The 24863-nt window shown below is 43.4% G+C and overlaps 2 protein-coding genes across 4 annotated transcripts in view; both read right to left on the bottom strand.

Annotated features, from left to right (window-relative positions):
- Window positions 1-2957: 2957 nt before the first annotated feature.
- On the bottom strand, window positions 2958-5309 carry bsk146 (brain specific kinase 146). The gene is made up of 5 exons (XM_029528154.1): window positions 5138-5309; window positions 4858-5060; window positions 3841-4032; window positions 3371-3755; window positions 2958-3217 (listed from the first exon to the last, which is right to left on the bottom strand). Exons 1-5 carry the CDS (start codon window positions 5307-5309, stop codon window positions 2958-2960), a joined length of 1212 nt encoding a protein of 403 aa, XP_029384014.1.
- A 7816-nt stretch (window positions 5310-13125) lies between these two features.
- Window positions 13126-24863, bottom strand: part of LOC115060244 (uncharacterized) — a 35664-nt gene continuing 23926 nt past the window's right edge. For all 3 annotated transcript variants that reach the window (XM_029528118.1, XM_029528120.1, XM_029528119.1), the window contains 16 exons: window positions 23484-23665; window positions 22052-22311; window positions 21727-21955; window positions 21031-21214; window positions 20656-20782; window positions 20448-20522; window positions 19209-19394; window positions 18730-18992; window positions 18233-18381; window positions 17771-17855; window positions 17044-17158; window positions 15671-15802; window positions 15332-15583; window positions 14931-15057; window positions 14670-14826; window positions 13126-14595 (listed from right to left, as the gene is read on the bottom strand). In XM_029528118.1, the coding sequence (XP_029383978.1) occupies window positions 14182-14595; window positions 14670-14826; window positions 14931-15057; window positions 15332-15583; window positions 15671-15802; window positions 17044-17158; window positions 17771-17855; window positions 18233-18381; window positions 18730-18992; window positions 19209-19394; window positions 20448-20522; window positions 20656-20782; window positions 21031-21214; window positions 21727-21955; window positions 22052-22311; window positions 23484-23665 (2937 nt within the window). In that variant the 3' untranslated portion in view covers window positions 13126-14181. The remainder of the gene's footprint in view (window positions 14596-14669; window positions 14827-14930; window positions 15058-15331; window positions 15584-15670; window positions 15803-17043; window positions 17159-17770; window positions 17856-18232; window positions 18382-18729; window positions 18993-19208; window positions 19395-20447; window positions 20523-20655; window positions 20783-21030; window positions 21215-21726; window positions 21956-22051; window positions 22312-23483; window positions 23666-24863) is intronic.

Here is a 24863-nt window from a genome sequence, read left to right as displayed (position 1 = left end):
ATTTTTGTTTGCAGTTAAGGCAGGGTTTTACAAAAGAAGCACTATAAGGACATTTTGTATTTTATGTTTCAGCTGTTTTTAAAAAGTCAAATTCAGCCAAGCAGTGAAACAAAGGTCAGACTAATATGGAAAATAATGCAATCGTTGATAGTATTGCACTTGTAAATGTGCATGTCATTTTTCCAGATATTCTCTAATTGGTCTATAAGGGGCACATTAAAAAAAAAAAAAAGTGAACAAATAGCGGATTCCTTCTCATCCGTTTCTCCTGTGGGCAGATTAAAATGAGGCTAAGTGCTTTGTAAGGATGGACGGATGATGCAGATGAGGTCATGTACAGGCCTGTGTAACCTCCCGTTCATCTGCTCATGTGATGGGATACATCTCAGAGCTGCGCCAGGCCTGTCCATTGTTCTGAGTCAGAGGGCTGCAGATGAGGTCAGCGATTGTCACAAGATGTAGTCATTTTGCATACTCGCTCGCTGAGGAACATGATCCGAGCGTTTTCTGTAGGAGCTGAAGTTCAGCTGATCCTCCGTCAGGCAGATCTCACAGAGAAAGAAACATGTTTGCAGCCAGACTACATCTACAGAGAGTACTACAGCTTGTGACCGGAGAAACACTGAGCAGGTTTTTTTTTTTTTTTTTACTACACAACTTTAGCACACACAAATTCATGCAGATTTAGGTCTGGAAAACAACACACAAAATGTCCATTCCTGTACAAGATCTTTTTTTTTTTCTCCTTCAAATTATTTAATTTGGGATCAGTCAAAACAAGGAATGGATTTTTGCTGTTTAACTTTAATTTGTAAAGAAAAAAATCACTTATTACGACTAACTTTTTTTTTTCAGTATGCGCTTCGAGAAAAAAAGTCGAAATACAATTTCGAGATTAAAATCAAAATACAGTTTCGTGAATAAAGTCGAAATGTTTTGAAAACTCTTGAAATGATTTGAAACACATATTAATTCTGCAGTTGCATGACTTCAGAAACGTACCCTGAACGTCACACGGCTGCTGCGTCAATCTGCCAGTCGCTCTCCGAACTGGATTGGACGGACCAGAGGAGACATGTCGACTTAATTCTCTAAATGCATAGTGAAAAAAAAATCTTCCTCCTCTCAAATATTTTTCTCCTGCCATAATACTCTTCCGTACATTCAGGAGCAAAAATCTCTTTATAACTACGTAATTTAGTTCCAGCGCTTTTAAATTTCAAGTCTTTCGCTTTGCGTCCTCATGCTTTGCTCTTTTTTTTCTGTTTTTGAAGGTGGTGAGATGAGACCATGACTTTAATAGCAATACAAATACAACACACTGAATAGAAAGTAATTATTGTTAGATTTTCTTTTTTTTTTTTTAGCCCTAGGACATCTCCAGAGATCAGGGCAATTATGCTCCCTCTGAGAAAATGCAACAAACTGTGCTACAGCAAAAAAATCACACAATATTCTGTGGTTCTTTGTATCTTTGTTGTTTTTTTTTTTTTTTTTAAATCCGGTTCAAATTCTTTGTAAAGTTTAAGTTTGAGCTACTTGTCATGCAGTTTATAAAAGTTTTTTTTCTTCCTCTTCTTCAGATTGAATTGGAGATGTGATGGTTTCTCTTTTCTTTTCAGACGATACTTTGAGCTAAAGGCCGAACGTAAAGGAATATAAACTGAGAAGGGAAACAGAAGCTTCAGGGTACAAACTGAATTTCCAGAGCGGGTACAAAACAGTCTTTTGACAGTGAAATAGAAATGTTTGTCATGAAGAACAGACACCTTGTAAACCTTCTAGCCCAGACAGTTTAGCTCCCGGCCAGTCGGGAAAAAAAGTTCCCCCGGAAAACCAAAGGTCTAAAATCGTGTAGGGGAGAACCGGCTTGGTCTTCACAGTCATCAAACCTCACTCACAAGCCACAATGTGTGAGCAGTGTCAGAAATTTTCAGAAATGGGGTCAGAGGTCACAAACGTTCCTGTGGTAGGACCAGGAAATCTATTCTATTGGAAAAATGCCCCTACTTCTCATTTTATTTAGTAGCTCAGTGAAATTTTCAGTCAGTATAACATAAAGTTTATTCAGTATAACGGCCCCATTTAGAGGAAAATAGACCAAGTATGTATGGATCAGGATGCTCCATTTCCAGGTTTAACCTTGAAGCTTGCATCGCACATTGAAAGCAGCTCTATGGAAGAGAGTGTTTCAATTATGTGACTACCAACAGGCTCTCCCCGACATCATCATCAACCAACCGCGCTGCACAGAGAAGTGGATTTGGCACAGCTGAGCCTGAGCACACGATTGCAACATGAACAGAACACAACAGAATACAAAGACGGCACCTTTGCAAAAGAAAGAAAGAAAGAAAGAAAAAAAAAACAATAGAAAAGATAGAGTGAAGTGTTTTTAGATTCAAATAAATAATACAGTTCTCGAAACTAAACAAATCCACTTCTTTTGGAGACGTACAGAACACATAATTCAGACGCACCCACACACACACACACGCACACATGTTGCACATGAAACCACCATTCACTCATCTGAATTTTATTTTAAGGTATTTCCTCAAACATACAAATCCTCTGGCCCTTGGCTTCACACAGCTCTCTACCACCTTCTGTCTGTGTTGGACATTTTTGCTGGAAGTATTGCTTTAAGAAACACATTTTGGTCTTAGTCTTCTCAGATGGTTTTTAGTGACACAATTTCTAATGGAAGCCTTTTTTTTTTTTTGTATTTCCTCTGGGCTTCATTGCTGGATTCAAACTGTAAATGAGGCTCCTCTTGGAGTCTGTGGAGGGAATTTACCCATAAGCTCGACCTCATGAGGAATGTTTGTCTCTGATCCTCACTGTGTTTGAAACAGGATGTGTTAGTACTCACTGTCCTTTTTCCATGCATGCACATCTATGGTGTTGAATGAGAGGTATAAAAGTGTGTGCGTGTGAGGCTGAAGCGTGAACGCTCAGACACAGATCTCGATGGGCGTCGCCACCAGCATGCGACCGCCCGGTGAACTGTTTTCTCGCGGCACACGGTCGTAACTGTTGGTAGAGGAAACAGAGCTGTTGGTGGACACGGACACGTAATGGTGGCTGCCTCCCGGTTCCATCGACCCACCCTTGGCCCCCCCGCCGCTCCCCCTCTCCACCGCAGCTGGAGACAGGGGAGAGAGGGGAGATAAAGTCTGCTGCTTCATTCTCTCCACCAGGAGCTCCTCATCTTCTTCCCCAGACGAAGACGTTGAGATAGTGTCGTCCACCTCTCCTCGCACACTTCCTCCTCCTCCTCCTCCTCCTCCACCGCCACCACCGCCGCCGCCGCCGCCGCCGCCGCCGCCTCCTCCTCCTCCTCCTCCTCCTCCACCAACCCTCTCGCCACTGCCCCCACTTCCTGTGTTGCCATTGGTGTTGTTGTTTTCAGCATCCAGCATCCAGGAGTGGCTGAAGTAGCCGAACACCTCTTTGACGGAGCAGCGGCGGTCCTGCTCCACGGAGAGCAGCCGGCGGAACATGCGGAGGGCCTGCTCAGTGAAGCGCCTCCACTGCGAAGGCACTGTATTCGTCCTCCTCCTCTGCCAGCGAATGAACTCCTGGTAAAAGGAGTCAGAGGGCAGCGCCTTCTCCCAGGGGAAGTTCCCAGTCAGCATGCAGAACAGCAGCACGCCGAAGGCCCAGACGTCAGTGCTGTAGTCTACGCAGAAACCCTCATGGCGGGACATGTCGCAGAGCTCGGGGGCTGTGTAGGGGATAGTGCCACTCACCTGGAGGGAGAGCTCAACAAGTTACCACCACGGATCCAAAAGGATACGAGATGTTAAGAGGTGACAACATGGTACTGCTACTCACTCTTTTCACAGGAGAGCCAGCCCGGCGGGTCATGCCAAAGTCAGACAGCTTGACCTTTCGGCACTCTCGGTCAAAGATGAGGATGTTTTCAGGCTTGATGTCCCTGTGGACCAGCTTCTTACAGTGCAGGTAGTCCAGAGCGATGGCCACCTGGTGCACACAGCGCTTTGCCACGGCCTCAGGAAGCCCGACCTGACAGACAGACCAGAGCGGAACAGATGGATACAGTTCCGCTTCAAATGAACATCGGCAACTTTATATCTCCGTCTTCTACCTTCATTTGGACGTCTGCTCACAAAAAAAGATGATGAAATGTTTCCATGTGATGCCAGAGGACAAAGGAACAAAGGAGAACAACACTACTTTGTAGGATAGAGACAAATTGAAATTAAAATAAATTTGGAATTGAAGCCTATAACTTAAAGAGCTTTTCAAACACACATTTTATTTATCCTAAACAGTGGTTTGATTTGGTACCAGTTTACTACAGCATCAGACCAACCAAGGATTGGCCCATATCCAATATATAGTATATATAAATGTATTCTTATACTATTTTATTTCATCAGGTATATTTTATTATATATATATATATACAGAATTTTATGATTTAGGTATATTTTTATAATCGAAAATAAAATGTAAATCTTGTGTGTTTGTTTGACACATCTAAAGTTAAGCAAAGCAATAAAAAATTCAGAAGGGTTCAGTTCAGAATCGTGTGTGTCGGTCGCAATTTTCTACTTGTTTCTGATGGTTTGATACTTCGGATGTTATACATTTAGTAGCAACACACTCAGAAGCAAACTGCTGCCTGTTGTGACACCACAGTAAGAAATGCTCCTTTTTCAGCAGCTGTAAATGTGAAAAATGATGTAATTCCTTTAGTTTTAAATCCAACTCCAGAGGCTCAGTCAGTGTTTTCAGATCAGTCCTGAACTGACTTCCTCACTGATCTCACCATCAAGATGGATGTTGTGCCTTGTTTAAAACAGCACTGCTCTGCAGTAGCAATACCTGTGGAGGAATGATATCAAAGAGGTCTCCTGCCAGGGCGTACTCCTGCGCGAACACGTAGTATTCGTCTGTTTCGAAGGCGATCCCGAACATGTTGATGATGAAGGGGCAGGGAGACAGGTAGAGGGAGATGCTGTACTCCCGCAGGAACGACTTCAGCTTTGTTGTCTTCTTCTTCAGGAACTTCAGTGCCATTTTTGTACCTTTTGGGGGAAAACAATAGATATTTGAATGGTTTTGTTTCACGCCATGTCCTTATCCCACGGGAACCTCCCCTCACCTCTGATCTTGTGGATAACCAGGTCCACCTTGCCATAAGTGCCTTTGCCCAGCTCCCTGATCACCTCGTAGTACTTGTTGACCTCCACCCTTTCCAGGTTTTGGGCTGCGATCAGTTGCAGCTCATCTAGGATGTCCATGTTGGCTCGGGACACGAGCGGAGAGGAACTCATGCTGGGGATTGTTGCAGAGGACGGACTGAGAGAAAAACTGGGGAACAGATGCTCAGGCGGAACAGGAGCAGAAGCAGCTACCAGCTGGTGTCACTGTTGAAAAAAGACGACCAATGCTAAAATCAATAATAAAAACATGTCTCACCTCGGTTCGATGGGGCTCCCATTGTTAACATGTTTGTTTCCTCCCATGTAAAATATGATAATGAATCATAGATATAATGATAAAAGTAACAAGATTATAATAAACCAAAAGAAACCACATTTAGAGGAGAAGGTGGAGCAGAGGAGGCGTGAGCTGACCCAATTCTGATTGGGTGGTACTCACACAGTAGCCACGCCCTAATCCATACCCAGTTTTATGATTTGTCTTCCTCTAAATAGGACCGTCACTTAAAAGATCTACATTGTGTTGTATTGAAGGAGTCTGGAAACTAGAGACTAAGCTCATAAACTCATTTGGAGAACATTTACTGAGCTAATAAATCCCATATTTTCCCAGAGCCCTCAATAAAATCTGACTTTATTCGATACAATGCATGTTTGAGGCTCTTCAGCACTGCTTTCACTTTTTAGTTTTACATAATTTATACTTTAATCATATAATAATAAAGCAAGTTGTTCGTCAGATCTTTGTTGTCTATACACCTCCTGTAAGTAAAGGCAAAGAAGAAGAAGCTGCACACACAATGTGAAGAGGTGATTGTGTGTGTCTGAGTGTGATGTTTGTGTTGTGGACCAGCAGTTGATGTTGCAGTCTCCTGCTCCGATCTGCAGTGTGATAGTCACTGAAAATGCTAATTATCTGCAGTGAAGGCTGAAGTGGTTCTGTTCACTAAGGGGGATGCCAGAGCTGAGCTGTGAGTCTGGACCTACACACACACACACACAGACACATACCCACACATTACATAACCCAAAGTACTGGAAAGCTCCCTCTCTCCATCCCTGAGCTAAAACATATAAATCTGTCTGGTCTCGTATTTACACCAACGCCAACATGTGGCCCGTCCGTCTCCACACAAACTACCATCTGATCTTTTCCCCAGCCAAGCCCTTCAGAGGGTGTAGGAAACAACAGCGGTGCAGACTGAGCAGCTGTGAGCAGATCACCTTCTTCATGGCATGTGAAGTCACCAACTACGTGACCAAACTCAGCAGGTCGGGCAGCTTGTTGTTCCCGCAGCAGGCCTGTGTTCCTCTGCAGGGGTGTGACATTCAGTGTGAAGTGAGCAGGAAGAGCAGTTGACACCAGCAGGTGAGGAGGGATGAGTCAGTTTGGTGATGAAAGGAGGTGTGTGTGTGTGTGTGAGGGGAGGGGGGGGTCATTTGTGTCTGTCTATGATCAGACTCTAACTGCAGTATGTTGCATACAACACCATGTGTGTTAGTGTGGCACTGTGTGTGTGTGCTGAGACAACAGAGATTAAATTGTGGGTTAGTTTTTTTAAAATTCTTTAAAGTAGCAGATTAGAGCCAAATGTATTGCATTTCTGTAAAATGTGGTGGAGACATGTCCTTCAAGATAAACTGGAATAACAGCTTTTGTGTATCTTCTTCCCCATCGGCCTCAGCTGAACTCTAGGGCCAATGAGCAGAAGCTTATCTAAACACAGTAAACATTAAAAACCATCAGAGTTAGCATTAGCATTTAGCACTCTGAGGCTAGCTTTAAGCCAGCCGTTCCGGTGGAACGACGATCACAATGTTAGGACTTCCATCATTTTTAAATCCGCTCTTTGTGTGCCCGTGTGTGTGTCTAGAGCAGACACTCCCAGCTGTTGTCACACACACGCTCTCTCTCTTTTGCCTTAGCTGCATTTATCAAACACAGTGTTCTTGCATGTTGGCAGTGTGTGTGTGTGTGTGTGTGTGTGTCTCCCAAAGAGAGCTACCTCTGTATTTATATAGAAGCAGAATTAGTATCATCTAGCCTCTGAATGAGTCATAGACTCAGTGTGTGTGTGCTGCGTCAGACAGGCTCGGTGCACACACACTAATTGCGAAATGAGCCCCGGCCATATGATACATAAGCTGCACCCGCAGTACACTTAGAAAAGATTTATTCAACTGTTCAATAAAGATTTCACGTCAATGGAGTCATGTTAGAGAACAACTCCAGGCCTCCTGAAGTGCAGCCTGGACTGCTGTGGGACACATTTATACGAGGGACCGTCCACATTCAGAGAAAAGCACAGGCTTACCATTTTTTTTTCCAACATCCGACGCTGTGAAGTCATTGTGGAAATAGGACAGGTAAGATAAGAAATAAATCACTAATAGTGTTGGGAAGTCATGGACTGCACCACAATAATTATGCTTTCAAGCAGTTCTGTGAAGGTCTGAGACTGACATAATACCATGTTGAACCTTTTCTAGAATTTGGAGTCACTGTAGCTGTAGAGGAAAAGAGCGCGAGAACCCCGTCAGCAAAGAGGCAGATGTTGGTCCAACAGCCCCTGGACCAATGCCCTAACAACAGGGTTTTATCAAGAAAGACTCTAAGAGCCAATCCATACTGTGCTTGGTCAATCTTTTGAGGAGCGTCTTTGAACTTCATCGGCAATATAGGCTTGTATTTCTCGTAAAAATGGCTGACCAGTGTGGAGCCAAAGTTCTTGTCCAAGGACCAGGCTGTTATATGCATGAAGTGAGCCACACAGCCACACATATTTTATCATGGAACTGAGGTAAAAGACAAGGAAGTTTCATCATTGGTGGCAGAAAAGGCTTTTGATAAACTGATATCTGTGTTAACTAATGATAAACCACAAACCATCATCCAAACAGGGATGAAGCAGCACAAAGTATCACTGTATGCTGATGACATATCACTCTACCTACAAGTCATATTGATAATTAATAATCATCAAGCTTAAAAACGCTGAGCTAATAACTTTCCAAACAGGATTTCACCCACTTGTCCCGTCTCCCTTGTCATTGCTGGTGGGGGGGTACATTTATTTAGAATTGAGTTTTCTCTGACCATCATCTTACCAGCATTCAACTGGTCCTTCTGAAATTGGGACATAAATCAGCAACAGTCTCCTGTGAAAAAACAAATGTTCAAGACCAAAACTGTGCCACCTCCTGTAGAATGCTCCAACTGTTAAACTGGAGCACATTGTCTCTCTCTCTCTCTCTACGTCCAGGACTGGTTTCAACGCTCAGAGTCCCGGAGAGGCTGGAAACCGAATCAGATCAACTAGTGTCTTCTGTGCATCGGAAAAATGTATTGTACACTTCCAGAAAGTGGGCCAGGTCTGTTTTTAAGGGTAACCAAGAAAACAGAGCGTGTAAAACTACTCCTCCACTGATGCTCCTCTATTCTGATCCAGAGCAGACCTCTCTCCGTGAATGGCCTGACAAAAACCCTGGAAGTCATTGGAAAATGATTTGGTCTTGAGGCTTGACCAATTGAAACAGCCACCCCCCTTTTTGAGATACTTTCACTTATAGATCTAGTCTTTCCACTCTCAAACATTCTCCTCTGTGAAGCATATTTTCATTCCTCGTGAAAATGCAACCAAATTAGTGATTAATTGATGAAGAACAAAGTTGTTTCTCCTGGAAACTTTTTTTGTGTCAGATTTGTGTCCATCGTCTATAAAAAAGTCTTCTATTCCTATTTCAGGATTCTCACAGCCTTTAAACTGTGGCAGACAGAAAATGCACAATGTTCCCTCAAACTGAACGCAAATTCATCCCCAACCCCCGAAACTGACACAGTGCCACCAGGTTTAACATTATGGAGGCAGGAGGATCAACCAGGGGCCCCAGCTAACTAAATCCCAGACTGCTTATGCAACCAGCGGGCAGAGCTGACCAGCCAAGCACATTCAACGAGCCAAGGCGATGATCACAGCCACGTCCACCCCCGCTGAGCTGATGCAGCCACACTGCCCTCCAACAATTGCAGCAATGCCTTCTCCATCCTTTTTCCATTTCAGTGAACTCCGTTTCCCTGAGACATGAGCCGCATACAGCAGCGACAGGAACATTTCTTCATTCATTAAAACTTGGTAACAAAGGTTTTACAAAAGCTTTGGCAAACAGAAGCGATCGACTGCTGCACAAACACATAATCAAAGAGACCACAGCGTGTTTGTGTGTGTGTTTGTAAGAGCAGACTCTGATGGGGACTGGTGTATGGGAACAAAAATAATGAGAGAGAAAAGGGGAGAGCGAAACAGTGTGTGTGTGTAGAGAAAAAAAAAGAGTGTGGTGATCAGTCCAGCATCTACTATTACGGCAAATCTTACAGCTCAGTCTTAAGGACAGACATAGTAAATGACCTTTGACCTCCTTTAAGGTCAAATTCAAACCATGGACTGTTTGTTCTGTAAACCTGCATTCTATTAATGACCATCAGGGGGAAACTCCACTGGTTCCAAAAAGAAGTCAGGCTGTATTGAAGTCAATGCGAGAATGGCCATACTCAAACATTCTCCAATTGCTGTCAGTCTCTATTTTCAAGTCTTCGAAATAGCACGATGTTAATTTTTTTAAATGACGGTCCCATTTAGACCATAAAGCAGGGGGGTGCATGCATCACCGGGTGTCAAGAAAAACTAAAAATAGTTGGCATTTAGGTTTTTCTTGTGTAGAGGGTTGCTTATGAGGACTGACACCACTCTCATGTCAGTGTGTTAAATATGAAGCCTGAGCAGTCATTAGTTTTGCTGAGCATGAAGAGTGGGACTGGGACTGGGTGGGAGGCACCTAAAGGTGTCACTGAACCTGAAACAGTTTCAACGAGTCCACGCGACACAAACATTAAGTCCATTTACGAATTAAACAAGGTGACAATTTACAGGTGCTGGTGTCAGTTCCAGCAAATATGAATTTGTATAGCGCCAGTTCAGTACAGAAGTTTACAGACCGAGTCTAGTTATAATATTATTTAGAGAAACAACTCCTTTGAGCAGAACTGGACTCAGGGTGGCAGCATCTGCCTCGACCGGCTGGATTTAGTGAGAGACACACAGAGGGAGCAGGGGAATCACCATGCGGTAATCACAATAATATTAACGGCTGTTTGAGTTTAACAGCAACATTACTGCGAATGCTACTGATAGAAGTTCATGAATATCAGTAGGTTGGATGGTCAAACCATTTCCCCATTAGCGAAAGGGGGCCCCCAACAATGGCACATTTTGCAATGAAAGATGAAGCCCTGGTTATATCTCCCATAAAGATACAATCACAGTAACCCCGCCACCCTCCAGAGAGGCCCCCTGTTGGTTTGCTGTCAAGAGTGTCTGCTTAAACATGTGCGACATTCAGGTAACGACAAAAGTCTGGGGGGGGGGGTACCTGTGGCCCCTCTAAGTCTACAGTCACTGATCCCTCAGCTAGGTGTTTCCCTCTGCAGCCTATATGCTAAAATAAGATAAGCCCCCCTAAAATAAGTGAAGCTAAGCTAATTACCTCCTGGTTCCTTCATATTCAAATACTGTCTTTGTTTAATTGGATCATGACATGATTAGCTTAGCATTGGTTGACTGCCAACCATACTAGCATGTTGTTAAGTTGTGTTATCCCAACGAATGACCTTGAAATGGAAAATGATCGGTTAGTGAAGGTTTTCTCTACATGCGTGCGGGTTTGGTCAGACACAGACGAGCTCAGTGCCTAAACAGCTTCACCGTGTTGTCAACCATGTTTAGTGATTCAGGATTATACCACCCTGCTGATGCACGGAGCGCTGCTCTGACTCTGCAGCCACACAAAACACCTGAGTACAGTCTGAGTACAGGTGACAACAGGCTAAAGGTCCTACCACATCTGGCTTCTGATGTGACCACAACAACCCCACCACTGGTAGACACACACTGGGCTGGCGGTGTGACATGCATTGGGATCTGTGACTCATCATCTGAGTGTGATGCGTCTACGTGCCATCGAGGAGCTTAAGCCCACTTTGATCAGCTGTGTCCTGGACTTAACACACACCCATATAGGCATGCGTGCATACAACAGGAAATCTGCCACAGTGTCTCAAAATACACTGATTACTGTCAGGACCAAGAATTTCTTTTTGGAAGACAACACTACAACATCATGGGTGTTCATCCCAACAATACTGTTGACAAGGACGCACACAAATGGCTGTGCAACCTGCATGTGGACTCAGCTCAGGATGTAAATAACATGCAGGATCAGCTCAGTGCTGGTCCTTCCTGCAGTGTGTGCTCAGAGCTGACTGAGGAAAATCACTGTCACTTACTGGAAACGGACTCACACACAGAAACACACACACACACGAGCTGCAGCATATACCTGACTCCCCCCAAAACACAGGACGCATGGTTGTGTTGCTGAAGGGGCTGAGTTGCGATCGACAGCACAAATTCCACCACACGCAGTATTGTATAGCGTGTGTGCGGCTGGCGGTGCTGCTGGCTGGAGATAAACAGGATGACACATCAGCACCGCCGGGGATCGGCTCAGTGTCGAGCTGCCGCACCGAGCTGACCGGCCGGTCCACCTCAGCGTCCTCAGAGAGCCACAGAGAGCAGGGATCGGACGGAGTCAGCCCGGGTCAGGTCCCACACTCACCCGTCAGTCGGTTCCCATAAGGCGGCGGAGGAGCCCACCCTGTCAGCCACGGCTGCTGGACAACCGCCGGGTCAGATGAGCGCATGCTAAGGCCGGACAAGCCGGGGAGGGTCGCCTGATCTCGGTGTCCAGCTTTACGAGCCTCCGAGCAGCCGTGTGCGTGTGGATGTGACGCCGAGCATCCTGCAGCCTCCTCCGGCTCCGCGTCCTATTGTCTCCGCATCGCTCCGTCCTCTAGGATGGAGGAGAGGAGGGGAGGACGGGGAAAGGTGGGGGAGCCCGCCCACTTCTCACCGCTCGGACCAATCAGCGCGCGGCTCCGCCGGGAGCAGCCGCTGTCCGCTGTCTCCGTACAGACTATGCTGCCTTCAGGAACGGTGGGAAACCGGAGGGGCGGCTGTGTCCGTTAGCTAAAGTGGTGCAACCGTCACATTCAGAGACTGCGGGCAGGTTACTGGCGTTATAGTCCAACAGGTTTTTTAAACTTTGACAACTTTAATACAACTAAGTTTATTATTGTTAATTATTGTAGACTCAGAAAGCTAATGATCGTGTTACAAATGACATGACTTCCAAATAAACAGGTTCACCGGCTGCTGATTTAGGAGGTTTATTCTATCCTCTTATATTTATGACCCTCTTTACTATCTTCATCACAATTATCCGTGATGAAGATGAATTGTACGTTTAGCAAACAGCAGCAATAACCATCTTGGGGAAACAAGTCAGATTGTATTGAAGTCTATGGGGAAACAGCCCTATGTCTCACTTGATTTTATTAGCTCATTAAACATTTCCCCTAATGAGTTAATGGTCTCAGTCTCTAGTTTCAAGTTTTCAAGGCAACATGATGCTCATGCTTTAAATGATGGTCCCATTTAGAGGGAAAAAAAAAACACAAAGCTGGGGATGGATTAGCAGGTGTGGCTACTGAAACACACAATCAGGGAAGACTACAGAGCCTTCTCTTTCACACATGGTTTCTTATGGTTTCAGAAAACCAAGATTATAATCCAGAGGCTTCAAACAGCAACTCACAAACCAATGCATGACCTCACAGAAGGCTGAGACTTGGTTATAGAAATAATACCCGTTGTCTCCTGTTTTATGTTTTGGCTAGGTCTCAATTGTGAAACAAAGATGAAGGTTTGACAAACTACTACAACTTTGCTTATTATCAAGAAAATAGGGTGTATGTTTTTATAGATAACACTCCACCATGATAAATCATGCTTGAGTCATCACATTGTTTTGAATCATTTTAATTATTAAACTCTGAGGTTAAGATTTACAAAATAGACTTGAATACCTCAAAGGTCTAACACAGAGGAGACATTGTAGTGCAAAAGGAGACTCAGTGTATGAATATGGTATTTATGGAAGAATAACATCACCCCCCTCATGAATGTGGCTCAGAATTATCATTTGTATCTCAACTCACATCACCACAGAATGAGCGGGGACCTGATCACACCTGCTAATGTTTGATTATCTTTATTAACCCTGTGAAACATACTGTTGTTGGTTGACACAGTGACTTGTGTCCCTGAGTCCTGCCCTTTGTGACTGGTTACTAAGACATTGCATCATTGGATGTAATTGGTTTTTTCCCCCAAAGGATCTTTTCGTTAATCCCGCCTGTCCTCATCACACAGAAAAGTGGTCTGATTTACAAAGTTTGCTATATTCTGAGCTGTTTTTATTTGTGATTATTTTAATATATTAGACTATTTCTCAGTATTTCTGCACTGATCCCCTGAATAAAGTAAAACATGTGGAACTTGTGCTTGTTCAGCCTGCTGGTTGTGTCAATGTAATTACAAGGAATGATGTGAGCCTGTGAGGGATGTGTCTGGTCAGCTGATTTAACTTAACCTCCAGCTGTAATCACTCTATCTGTTGGTGAGGTTGAGCCGATTTAGTGAAGGTGTAGTGTCTAATTTAACTTCAGGACCAAAACCAGCAATGGCTCGTTAATTAATTAATTAATTAATTCATTCATTCATTCAACCAGTTTTTATTTTGACTGATGGAGCAAAGGTGAGGTGGGGGAATAAAAAAGGTAAAAAATATATAATTGGCTTCTGACCATTTTAAAATCGTAAAGAGACTAGAAAAGTATGCTGGCAGTAGAGCAGCAGAGAAAACTAAAAAAGGAATGTGCAAAATCTGTCTCTTTCTGACAAGCAGATAAAATAAAGAAGACACAGTAAAAAGCATAAATTAAAGCACTAAAGCCAGTGCAGTTAAACATAAAAGGGTTGATGAAAGCATTAGGGCCTCTCTTGTTGTGCAAAGACCCCCCCTAAACTTATACAAACAGGTAAAGTGCCAGGTCTTTGGTGTGAAGATGCTGAGCCAGGTTCTGGATGCGACACAGGCGAACGTTCTGAGCATCTCCTGCGCTGTACACCCTGAAGATGTGGTAGCGCTCCTTCTCCTTCAGTGCAAGGTCCAGCTCGTTAGCTGAGAGGTGGATGAATGACTTCTCCTTCTTTATAGTTGACTTCACTTCCACGTACACCACCTCTTCTCGTCCTCCGTGTGTGAATGTGAGCTTGAAGTCGTAGGCTTGGCCGGTCTCGCCACTCTGGTTGCACCACAGGACGTGGGTGGGGCAACCTGGCTCATTGCTGTCCCTCCAGTGGCACAGGAAGGAGTTGACCAGCTGCTCTCCCCACTCACCAATTTCCGCCATATCCGTAGTATCATCAGATAACACCACCTGCAGAAGAAAAGCAGTTTAGAAACGCTGGCGAACACCCAGCCCGGTAAACATCAAGAGGAGAGGGTACTGACGGTGGTGGGTCTCTGGCAGGTGAGCTCCATGTCCTCCAGAGTGGCCTGTGGAGGCTGGGCTCTGTTCCAAAGGGGGAAGTCCAGGTTCAGAGGAGGGCGCTGAGTGTCAGCACTCCCCTGAAATGTACTAGAAAGCACCACAGCCTCAGGGATGACGCTGGAAAAGACACAGAGAGAAAAAGGAGGAGAATAAAGTAAAAATCAACAATAGATTTGTCCATGGATATTTTAACCAGTGTGGGATGAGGAGAAGGAGCCTACAGGCTGTTGTGTGCAGGCTGGTCCCTGATGGTCTCAGCAGGCTGTGCAGATGGAGGATTGGGGGCTGGTCTGGGAGCTGGGAGACTCCCTTCTTGGGTCTCTCTCTGACTGGTCTCATTCTGTTGCTCTGTAATACAAGAGGAAGAATGAGCATATTTACTAAGAGGACTAATCTCTGCACTGCTGCTTCTGTATTGATGATTAAATAATATCACCCTAAACCGCTGCTCTAACTTAACACACACATATCTCAAATATCATGGCAGGGGCAGAGATTTTAAAAATCATAAATACTAATATATTGATCAGTGCAGGTCAATTGCCACATCAGGAGGATTTTCCCCTGTAATGCTGGACCAGTACAAGCCTCAGAGGAGACAGATGTCTTTTGGATGTTTGACCTGGAGGTGGTTGCGTAGTAGCAGGAGCAGGGTGAGGCTGGCCTGGGTGGCTGAGGACTCTCTGAAGGATGGGCTGGTCCAGAGGTCTGCTGCTCCTGAGGGATTGGCTTCCCTCAGAGGTAGTGGGACTCTGGGGACCCAGATAGCTGCCTTCTCTGGGCGCAATGTCTTTCTCTGGGTCCCGGTCTTTAGGACCAGCAGGAGGTGGCCACATCTTCATGACAGCATCTACTACACCTCCAGCTGCCTGACCTATTGGCACACGGATACATAAAGAGGTGTGTTTAGTTTCCTTCCGCTCTCAACTGTCACCTTTACTCTGAACGGAAGTGTGAGCACCTGCTCGACTGGATCCTGTGTTCAGTATAGATGATTTTGGAGGCCAGCAGACCAATGTTTCCTCCCCATCATCCCTTGCAGGGCGGTTAGGCTCCTCTGAGGTTTTGACAGATGAGTAACTCCTCGACAGCACTGAGGGATTAAAACCAATAAGGAAGATAAAAGCAGAGGATCATCAAAACAACAGTGTAAAAGCCTGTCTCAATATTATGATGAAACCTTCTTCTGATCATAATCCTGGGTAATATGTGAACGTTTGTGTGTCTCTGTGTTTGTGGCTCAGGTATTACTAATGTTGGCGGACCTAACTCTATACACACATTATAGAGACAAAATACAACTTCCCATTATTAAATCTTAAGGTGAAGACGTGTTTTAAGGTGTGCGGCTGTGTGTGTGTGCGCGCGCTCTGCTGCATGTGGTATCTGCTCCTCTTGCTCTTTGAGCCTTGACAACAGATGCTCTTTTATGGTTCCATACAGAACAGCGAAGAAACCCAAATTAGTATATGTGAGGAATGCACCAGTTATCTGTGTGTGTGTGAAAAAGTGCATGAGCATGGGTGTGTATATCTATGCAGAGCTGAGACAAAGAAGAAGTCATCTTTGAATATAATGAAATGATTGTGAAAATTGGGGCAGATATGACAGAGACTTGGAGAAACTGCATTGTCAAAGTGACTCGGCGGAGAAGCTGCTCTGTGTTGTTGGGTTTGATCTTTGGCTTCAGTTATCATTACAGGAACATTTCATACATTGACATTGAGTCAGAAATACAGATTAGACTGGCAGACTGGATGACACCTTAGTCCATCTTTCAAGACTGTGACTCCGATAGTGAAAAACCTGATTAGAAACAGACAAACTTCTTTTATTACAAAAGGGTGGATACTTCTTGGTCTTTTCTTGTTCATTATTCTTTGAAAATGATTGGACAGTTCAAGATCATAAAAAGTTCAATCTACTGGTGCCTATATATATAATGTTTGGGTTTTTCTGTATTTCGTTGTTTATTTTAAAATATTTTACTTTGTGATCATTTAAGGGCCTCAATCGTGAAAATACTGGTCCGGAGTAAGTGAGGCTGCAGAACCAGCAACATTATTCTTTTATTCCACACATTTTCACTTCCTACATTACTCATAATTTAACTTGACTGCTGACAGTCTAGATAGAAGTTCATGTGTATGATGCTGATGTTGCCTTCAGCAGAGATGAGTCTGACAAACCCACTTCACCTCACCTGATTCATCTGATCAGACTTCACACACAAACAAACACACCCACAGTGTCATATATGGATTTGCCCTCTAAGACCTGAAAATAATGCTCTGAAGAGCAGCGAGGCCTGGTGTTTGGAGCTGGACTCTGTACCTTTCTCTAGGGCCACCTCTGGTCTGGGGGGCTCAGGAACCTCCCACAGCTCCTCATTGCTGGGCAGCTCTTTGATGTCCTCTTTCTGCAGCAGTCTTTTCAGAGCTCGTGGATCCTGCAGACAAATGTACTGTTAATGACCTCGTCCTGAAGTAGGATTACATTTTTCTATTGAAGATTTTAATGTTGTTTTGCAACAGGCACTCAGAGAATAAACATGCTGCACTGATCCAGACAGGATCCCATCTGCAGTGTTTAGTTCCATTTGGGGTTGAGGATATGTTTGGGTCCTTGCTCTCAGTTCCTTCTGATGAAATGTTGATGACCTTATTAACACGTCCTGCCAGTGAATGCTTGATCAGTTCCCTGGATTAACACAGTGGGGTCCAAATGTCTGAAGCCACACTCAAGTTACAGTAATGAGCAGATCAGTGAGCAGCTTCTCAAATCCATCTGCTCCAGTGGATTAAATGTCTGGTTAATCAAAAATCCCTTTTTACTGATTTCAGAAAATCTCTGACCTCTGTGTGACTACACTGCTCTTACAGACATGAGAGCGAGCTGCCATGTGAATGTGAGTCCCTCCAAGGAAACAGCCTACTAGCTCCTGCTGTGCTCAGCTCTGTGGTGTCAGAAATGTGTGTGTGCATTTGAGTGTGTGATAGGGCAGGATGAAAGAACGGCAACTTGCTTGACGGATATGGATCAGTGATTATATATCACGTACATCGAGTGAAGTGATCAGGGCACTCAGGAACTGCATCAGCTCTTTCCTGTGGCTACTTTCAGTGCAGAAGAGTTTTGCCAGCTCCCTGTGACACAAGCACACAGACACAACATGAAGGAGAAGCACACACCAAAATACATGCATGCTATGAACATCAAATGATCTTTTTATCCATATAACTTTTGATTTTTCTCCTAATAACTGAACTGAGGTTTTAAAGGTCCAGTGTATTGTTTTACATCTTCTCTCTCGGGCCTCTTTCTGGAGCTCTCGAAACAACAGGTCAGTCAGCCAATCAGAAGAAAAACAATTCCAATTATAAAAAAATCAGCCTGTGATTAGAAGTTAGGACTTGAGAATGTTGATTTAATCTTGAAAGCTGGAGAAGCTGGAGCTTGGCATTATGGGAAATAGATGAACTTCATGACTTTTACATAAAATCAGTGTCAGACCCGCACAGACCTGCAGATGTCCAGCCTAGCAGAGAGGTGATCCTTCTGGATGTACAGCTCCTTCTCATCCTTCAGCAGACAGATCACGTCCTGAACCTCCACCAACGGTTCATCACTATCAGTGACATCCAGCTGGTAGCGGATGTACAACTTCCCCACCTGCAAACAGACACACAACCTCATAAATATGTTCAAGGCCACACCAGGTGTGTCTGGCACATTTATTTGTCAGAGCAATGTATGTGTACAGACTACGAGAACAAGTTCTTCTCATCAACTGGCGACAATGAGCTGATGCTTGAGTTAATCATTTGGTAATTGTGCACAATGTAAAACTGATTGAGAGACTGGGAGCCAATCCGCCTTCAGTGGTCATGTCAGTAAAGTTGGCCTCATAGTGCAAAAAAAACACAGACATAAGAGGGAGTCTCGATCTGATCAGTAATACCAAACAGGAAACAACCTCAAATGCCAAAACCCCTTCTAAAAACCAATGAACCTTCATACCTGCCCAAAGCAAAGGCGCTTGATCTTCTCTCCTATGTTGTTGTTAATCAGCTCTGAATAGATGTGAGTCAGTTCATCGTGGTGGTAGAGGAACCTCTGGATGTAGGGGATGACAGAATGCACCATGGCCTGCATGGACGGACAAGGCCTCAGGTTCTCTGTCAGTGGCTCAGTCTTGACACATTGAGACAATGAACGGATGCCGCAGATTTCCAGAAACAAAGTTCGGTCCTTTTCTTTAAAGGTGGCTCGTTCTCCTGGGACTGTTTGGTCAGTTACACACAGAGAGTCATGACCTACACTCTGTATCTGGTTATGCATAATTCACATAAGAACTCAGTCTGGGTACACTGCCAGTCAAAAGTTTGGACACACTCCATTCAAATGAATAGGAAAGTGTGTCCAAACCTTTGACTGGTAGTGTATAAAGTGATCAAGTGTATTCTGACATCTATATGGAGAACAGAAAAAGCAGATACCAGAGTTCCCAGTCTTCCCTCGAGTAGCATCCCGCTTCTCTGCTGGTGGCAGCTGGAGCAGGCAAACCTGCTGATGAGCTTTAAAGACCTTCTCCAGCTCTTTGTCGTCAGCAATCATGGGTTTACGTGCCAGACTCACCCAATTGTTATCTTTGGTGGGGAAGACCCTCTTATCAGAGACCATACCTGAAAAAACAGGGGGACCAGAATCAGCTGAAGACATTTAACTTGTATTTCTTTTCCTCGCTGTACCAGAATTGCTGAACATTGTTTGTTACGACTCATTAATCAGACCACAGTTTTACACAGTTTTATGGGACAGTTCAATTTACCTTTAACCTTGCTGATATAACATGTCATCACTTTACTCCTTTAAGAAATTTGTGTTTTGAAATTACCTCCAGACATTCCTGATTTACTGTGTTCTCAAGAATAGGACAGAGATAGGTCAAGTACAAATTTGCTTTAAAGGTAAAGGAAGAAGTTTAAAAGATGAGTTTTAAATCTTCAGTCAGTTTGTACCACTGATGATTTCACTGTGATGTCCAGGTTGAACTGCAATTTATTTCTTCTGCATCACAGTCAAAGACATCAGGTCATCAATTTTTCAAATATTTATGAACATGGTACCTTGAAGGATTTTATTAAAATTTGGCAAAAACATGAAGTAAGAATGAAGGCATAAATAAATATAAATTGTCGTGTTTTTGCTGTCGTTCACACTTATTTTGACACAAAATGTCTATAAAGATAAAATAAAATGCTATTAAAACCGTTTGTATCCGTGGATTAGGACTTTGATGATCAGCTCACTTTGAAAATTTTGAGGCATGTTTTAGGAGCTAAACTTAGTGAATCTTTCTCTAGTTTCGACTCAGATCTATGGACAGACTGAGAGCAAAATTATATGCCTCATGTTTGTTTGTTCAGACTTGAATTAATCAGTCAAATCAAAGAGAGACACAACAGTAACGCATCAGCATTCACACATCCCTTTCTTCAACCCATACCTCCCCTGCTCGTCCTCAATTAGCTAACTGTTGTTGCCACCTCGAAACAGAAACATACGAAACAAATGTCCATCCAGACTAAAGCAGCAAATTTTCCATGGAGAATTTCACAACACACGCTCCATTGACAGGTGGTGGATGATGTTCATTGCCAGTAAAAAGCCAAACATCACACACAAAGTGAGGAGATTATGGGAGGTTGTTTACATTTGGACATCACTTGACTTACCTTTCAAAGTGGAGCAGTAGCTGGGATTGAGTTTGCTTTCATGTTCTCCATGTGTCGGAGTTTTACACTTGTGAGCTGTTGACAATATCAAATAAACCAAAATAAATTAGTTGGAAGATACTGTATGATATCACACAATATATGAAGTAATATGATGTGATATAAAGTTATTTGGTATGATACGATATGATATTATAATTATCCTTACCAAGTCTTGCGTACAGAACAGACACGTCCTGCAGAACTTCAGCAGTTGGTATGGGAGATGAGGAACAGATCTGCTCCATCAGACCCACATACTGGTTCATATTGGGGCTTAGATCCACATTCAGACACTAAATGTATGGAGATAAAAAGACAGACACATATACATAACTTCTGTCAGTTATAAGCCCGTCAAGCTGGTTAGGGTTAGGTTAGGGGAGGACCAGGCCAGCCTGCTGTCAAAGAGTTTAAGTTAAGTTAAGTTTTAAGTTTTTCAGAGTTTAAGCTAGCATTATCAGCTCTGTCCAGGCCCTTTCAATTTTCAACATTTGGAAAAATTATTTGAACTAACAGTAACAGAGAAACAACAATAGCATACTCTGGTGAAGAAGTCTTTCATGCCCTCCAGCGGGCTGTAGAAAGGAGACAGGACTTTGGGCTCTTGGAGGGAGCTGCGTGGTTTGTGGATCAGTGCTTTGTAACGCAGAAACATCATTGTTGGGTCACTCCAGCACACTTCCTTCAGATGGTAGAAGCATCCTGAGCACCAGCCCTCATCTAACCTGGGGGGATCGCATTTGAATCAAATTAAATCAAATCAAATTAGGTTTATTTATATAGCGCCAAATCATAACAAAAACTTACATCAAGGCACTTTACATATAGAGCAGGTCTAGACCAAACTCTTTATAAAATTATTTAAAGAGACCCAACAGATTCCCCAGTGAGCAAGCACTTGGCAACAGTGGCAAGGAAAACTTCCTTTAAGAAGCAAAAACCTAGGGCAGAACCAGGCTTGGAGGGGGGTCGGCCATCTGCCTCGACCAATTGGGTTGAGAGAGAGAGAGAGAGGGAGACATGGAGAAGGGGCAAAGTTGGGAGAAGGGAGAGAATGAGAGCGGGAGGATATTCAAGACAGGTACGGAAAGGAACATATGATGCTGCATTAAGTTCATGGAAATAATGCTATATGGAGGAACATGGGGTGGCAATGACTCACCACCCGAATCATAGTTTAAGAGATCAGATTTTGACATAAACCAGAAAAAAAGATTGCAAAGAGGTGACAACGTACCTCTTTTCCTGTTCAATGAACACTGCAGGGGTGTGCTGGAAAAGGTCTTTGAGACTGCTCTGGGAACAGTTTGTGTACAGGTAGTTGTAAATGTTGTGGATGTGTTGAACGGTGGAGGTGAAATGGGCACCCTCAGATTCATCCTCGGGTTGTCTCTGCTCCTCTGGTTTGATGCACCACTCCTTTAGATAGCTGATCAAAGCTTCCACTGAGATACTTTGCCTCATTCCTGAGGGAGGAAAAACCGATGTTATGACCTTCTGTAAATATAGGATAACTTATACCTGAAGAAAACAGATATCCACCACAGTAGTCAGATCTTTACCCAGAGCTCTGCTGAAGTCACTAGGGTCCATGTCCACATAGTAGACTTGGGTCCCCAGCACGTCGGTGACCTCAGCCAAAGGTAGGTAGACTGAGTTTGGACAGAGGTACTTCCTATCTTTCTGGCCTCCCTTCAGGTTTCGAATGGCTGGCACCCATTCAAGACAACTCAGTGAGTGGTAGAAGGAGGACTTGGTGGTTTTTTTTGGTCGTCCGTCACTGTCAATCACCTGGGCATTGACGTACTGAGAGTAGTGGTGTCTGACAGAGTGAGAAAGTGAGGTCAGTAATGGTTGGTGAAGATCATAATCATTTATATCATCAGAACTTTGATCAATGCATCTTCACTTAAAGCTCATTCATCTGTGTGTCACCCTGCAGAATATTCAGCTTTCAGATTGAGCTGCAGATGCTTAGTGGTCTGTTCAGTGATGATTTCAATGCCCAGAGAAGGTCTGAAGAAAAATCTTTTGTCTAATGAAGCATTGTAATGATGTCAGTTAGATCCTATTAAACCTGCAGAGCTATGATTCAAGTAAAAAGAAACAAATCTTTCTATTTAATTTGTGATGGACACAGCACAGTTAGATGAATAACAGGCGGAATAAAAAGGTGATGTATTGATTTTCTGCTATCATGTAATATCATTCAAATTCAACCCTATTCATTCAGATTCCAAAATAGGGAATGGAGCTTGGTTGAATGTTGACTGTCATTTCATTAAGCTTCACCATATACAAGCGAGAGTGATGAAGTTAGAGCATTGACAGAACAAGTGCTAAACTTTCCCTAGTTGCTGATTCTCTTTCAAAATGCTTTGGCCCAAACGTTTTTGACCGCATCATGAGGAGGCACTTATAGCAGAACAACAAGCTACATACACAGTACAGACAGGTAACTAGTTTATTTCTTAAATAATTAGCTGCTTTCTTTGCAGTCATTGTTAATGATTAACTGGATGGTGTGAGTTTCCTAGGCGTTTGAAAGTCGAAATGGAAAAGCATGAATTAATGTATTGACATGCTGGGAAATTTCAAACGATTTTCAAGCATTTTTCAGATGCGCTGAAAGAGGATTTAAGTCTGCACCATTGACATCAAGGAGAGAGGAGGACTGGGACCAAACGGTGAGGGTGAGACAGAAACAGCTCAGTGACAACAGTGAATAACACTGCAGCAGCTTAAAGCAGAGAAACTGTTCAGCAGCAACACAACAGTGCAGAGTTACCATCCTGTTTAAGTTCCTTACTGCCTCAAGCTGTCTTGTTCATGAGTCACAGCAGATCCAGTGATATTTATTAAGTGGGAGTGTTATGGGTTATTTATATGTTTACAGAAATATTCCAATGATCATTTTAATCATGATAATAACTACTTATTAAGACAGCAGAAAAAAGTCTGTGTGATGTTTTTGTATGACTATGTGTGGGTTACCCAGTGTCCCAGTTGGTGGCCAGCAGCTTCAACAAGGCCATCCTTTGCTGCCAGAGGACGACCCCTGTCAGTTGGGCTGTCGCCAGGGCATGAAACTCCTCGCAGGGGTAGTCCTCAAGGACACAGCTGTCCTCAGGGCTGAGGCGCCACATTGTACTTTCAGCTGACCAGTGGCTAGAGGCCTTGAAGAAGAGAAGGAGGAATTTAAGGAAGGAAGAGAAGAAAACAACATGAAATTATCTGTGATTAAAAAGTTGTACTTTATCATTATCTTTGTTTGTTGATAATTGTTATGATGTATTTACAACATCACCCTGTTAAGGACGCTGTGCTTTTGTATATTTTAGGCCTTGGCCAGACCTCCTTTAACATCCTAAGATCTGAACTTTTATTTGATATGTTGATGGCACTTTTTGACTAATCATAGTAATGTGCTTTGGTGACCACAAGATGACAGAGACAAGTGTCCACAAATGAGGTCCAAGATAAATTAAGTATAATGGTGAAGAGAACTTAAAATGTAATGTCATATGAGGATGCAGGATCTTAGGTGGTGAAATGGGTCTTCAGTGTTTTAGTGTGTTTACTGGTAGTATATTGTATCTTTTCACATCTTCTTTAAAATGCATCCCCAGTGACCACTAGTGGTGACATCTCACTTGCTCACTTTCCTGCTTTAACTACTGCAGTGAAATAAAGTTTTATCCATTTGAAATGGTGAAATGTTTTTAATCATGCTGAAGCTGGGATGGAACTAATCTGCCCATGGCAGAGGGTGTCAGCAGTCCAACAATGTTGCCCATGATGCATTTGTGCTCATACTGCTAAAAGAATGTGGTTAGTTGAGGCCCAGACCTCCTCAGAACGTGGATAAGCAATGTAACTGGATCTCAAATGCGACATAAATTTTGTCTTAGGGACGTTCATATCTGAACTTACAGCTGTCCTCCTACTATACAGCATTTATTTCGTTTTGTTTTTTTTTTTTAATACATGGACAGCTGTGTCCTCTGGTCTTTTGTTCTGATATAAGTCACATCTGACTTCATTCAGCCTTTAGTTCAAGTAGTATTATTATTTGCACATTACGAATCCACATGCTGTCCCATGTATCTGCAGTTAGACTAAAAAAGGCAACAGGATTTTGTGACCTGCTCAGCCTCAGCTCTGTCTGCCACACCTGCTTTATCTACTCATATTCACAGCAGGTCCTGATCCCTCTTATCCTCATCAGCTAGTATCTTCATTCTCCAATTGTTATTTGACTCATTATGTTGAGTCATTCCTATTTTCTAATGTAGGGGAAAAGTGAGTTATACCTCTGGTGTCCACGCAACCAGTAAATATTGTGTCTTAACTCAACACAGTGCACAGGCCCTC

The sequence above is a fragment of the Echeneis naucrates genome, chromosome 19 (genome assembly GCF_900963305.1).
Source record: "Echeneis naucrates chromosome 19, fEcheNa1.1, whole genome shotgun sequence".
Taxonomy (NCBI): domain Eukaryota; kingdom Metazoa; phylum Chordata; class Actinopteri; order Carangiformes; family Echeneidae; genus Echeneis; species Echeneis naucrates.
Note: the sequence above shows the minus strand (reverse complement) of the source record. Positions and strands in the feature narration are given on the sequence as shown.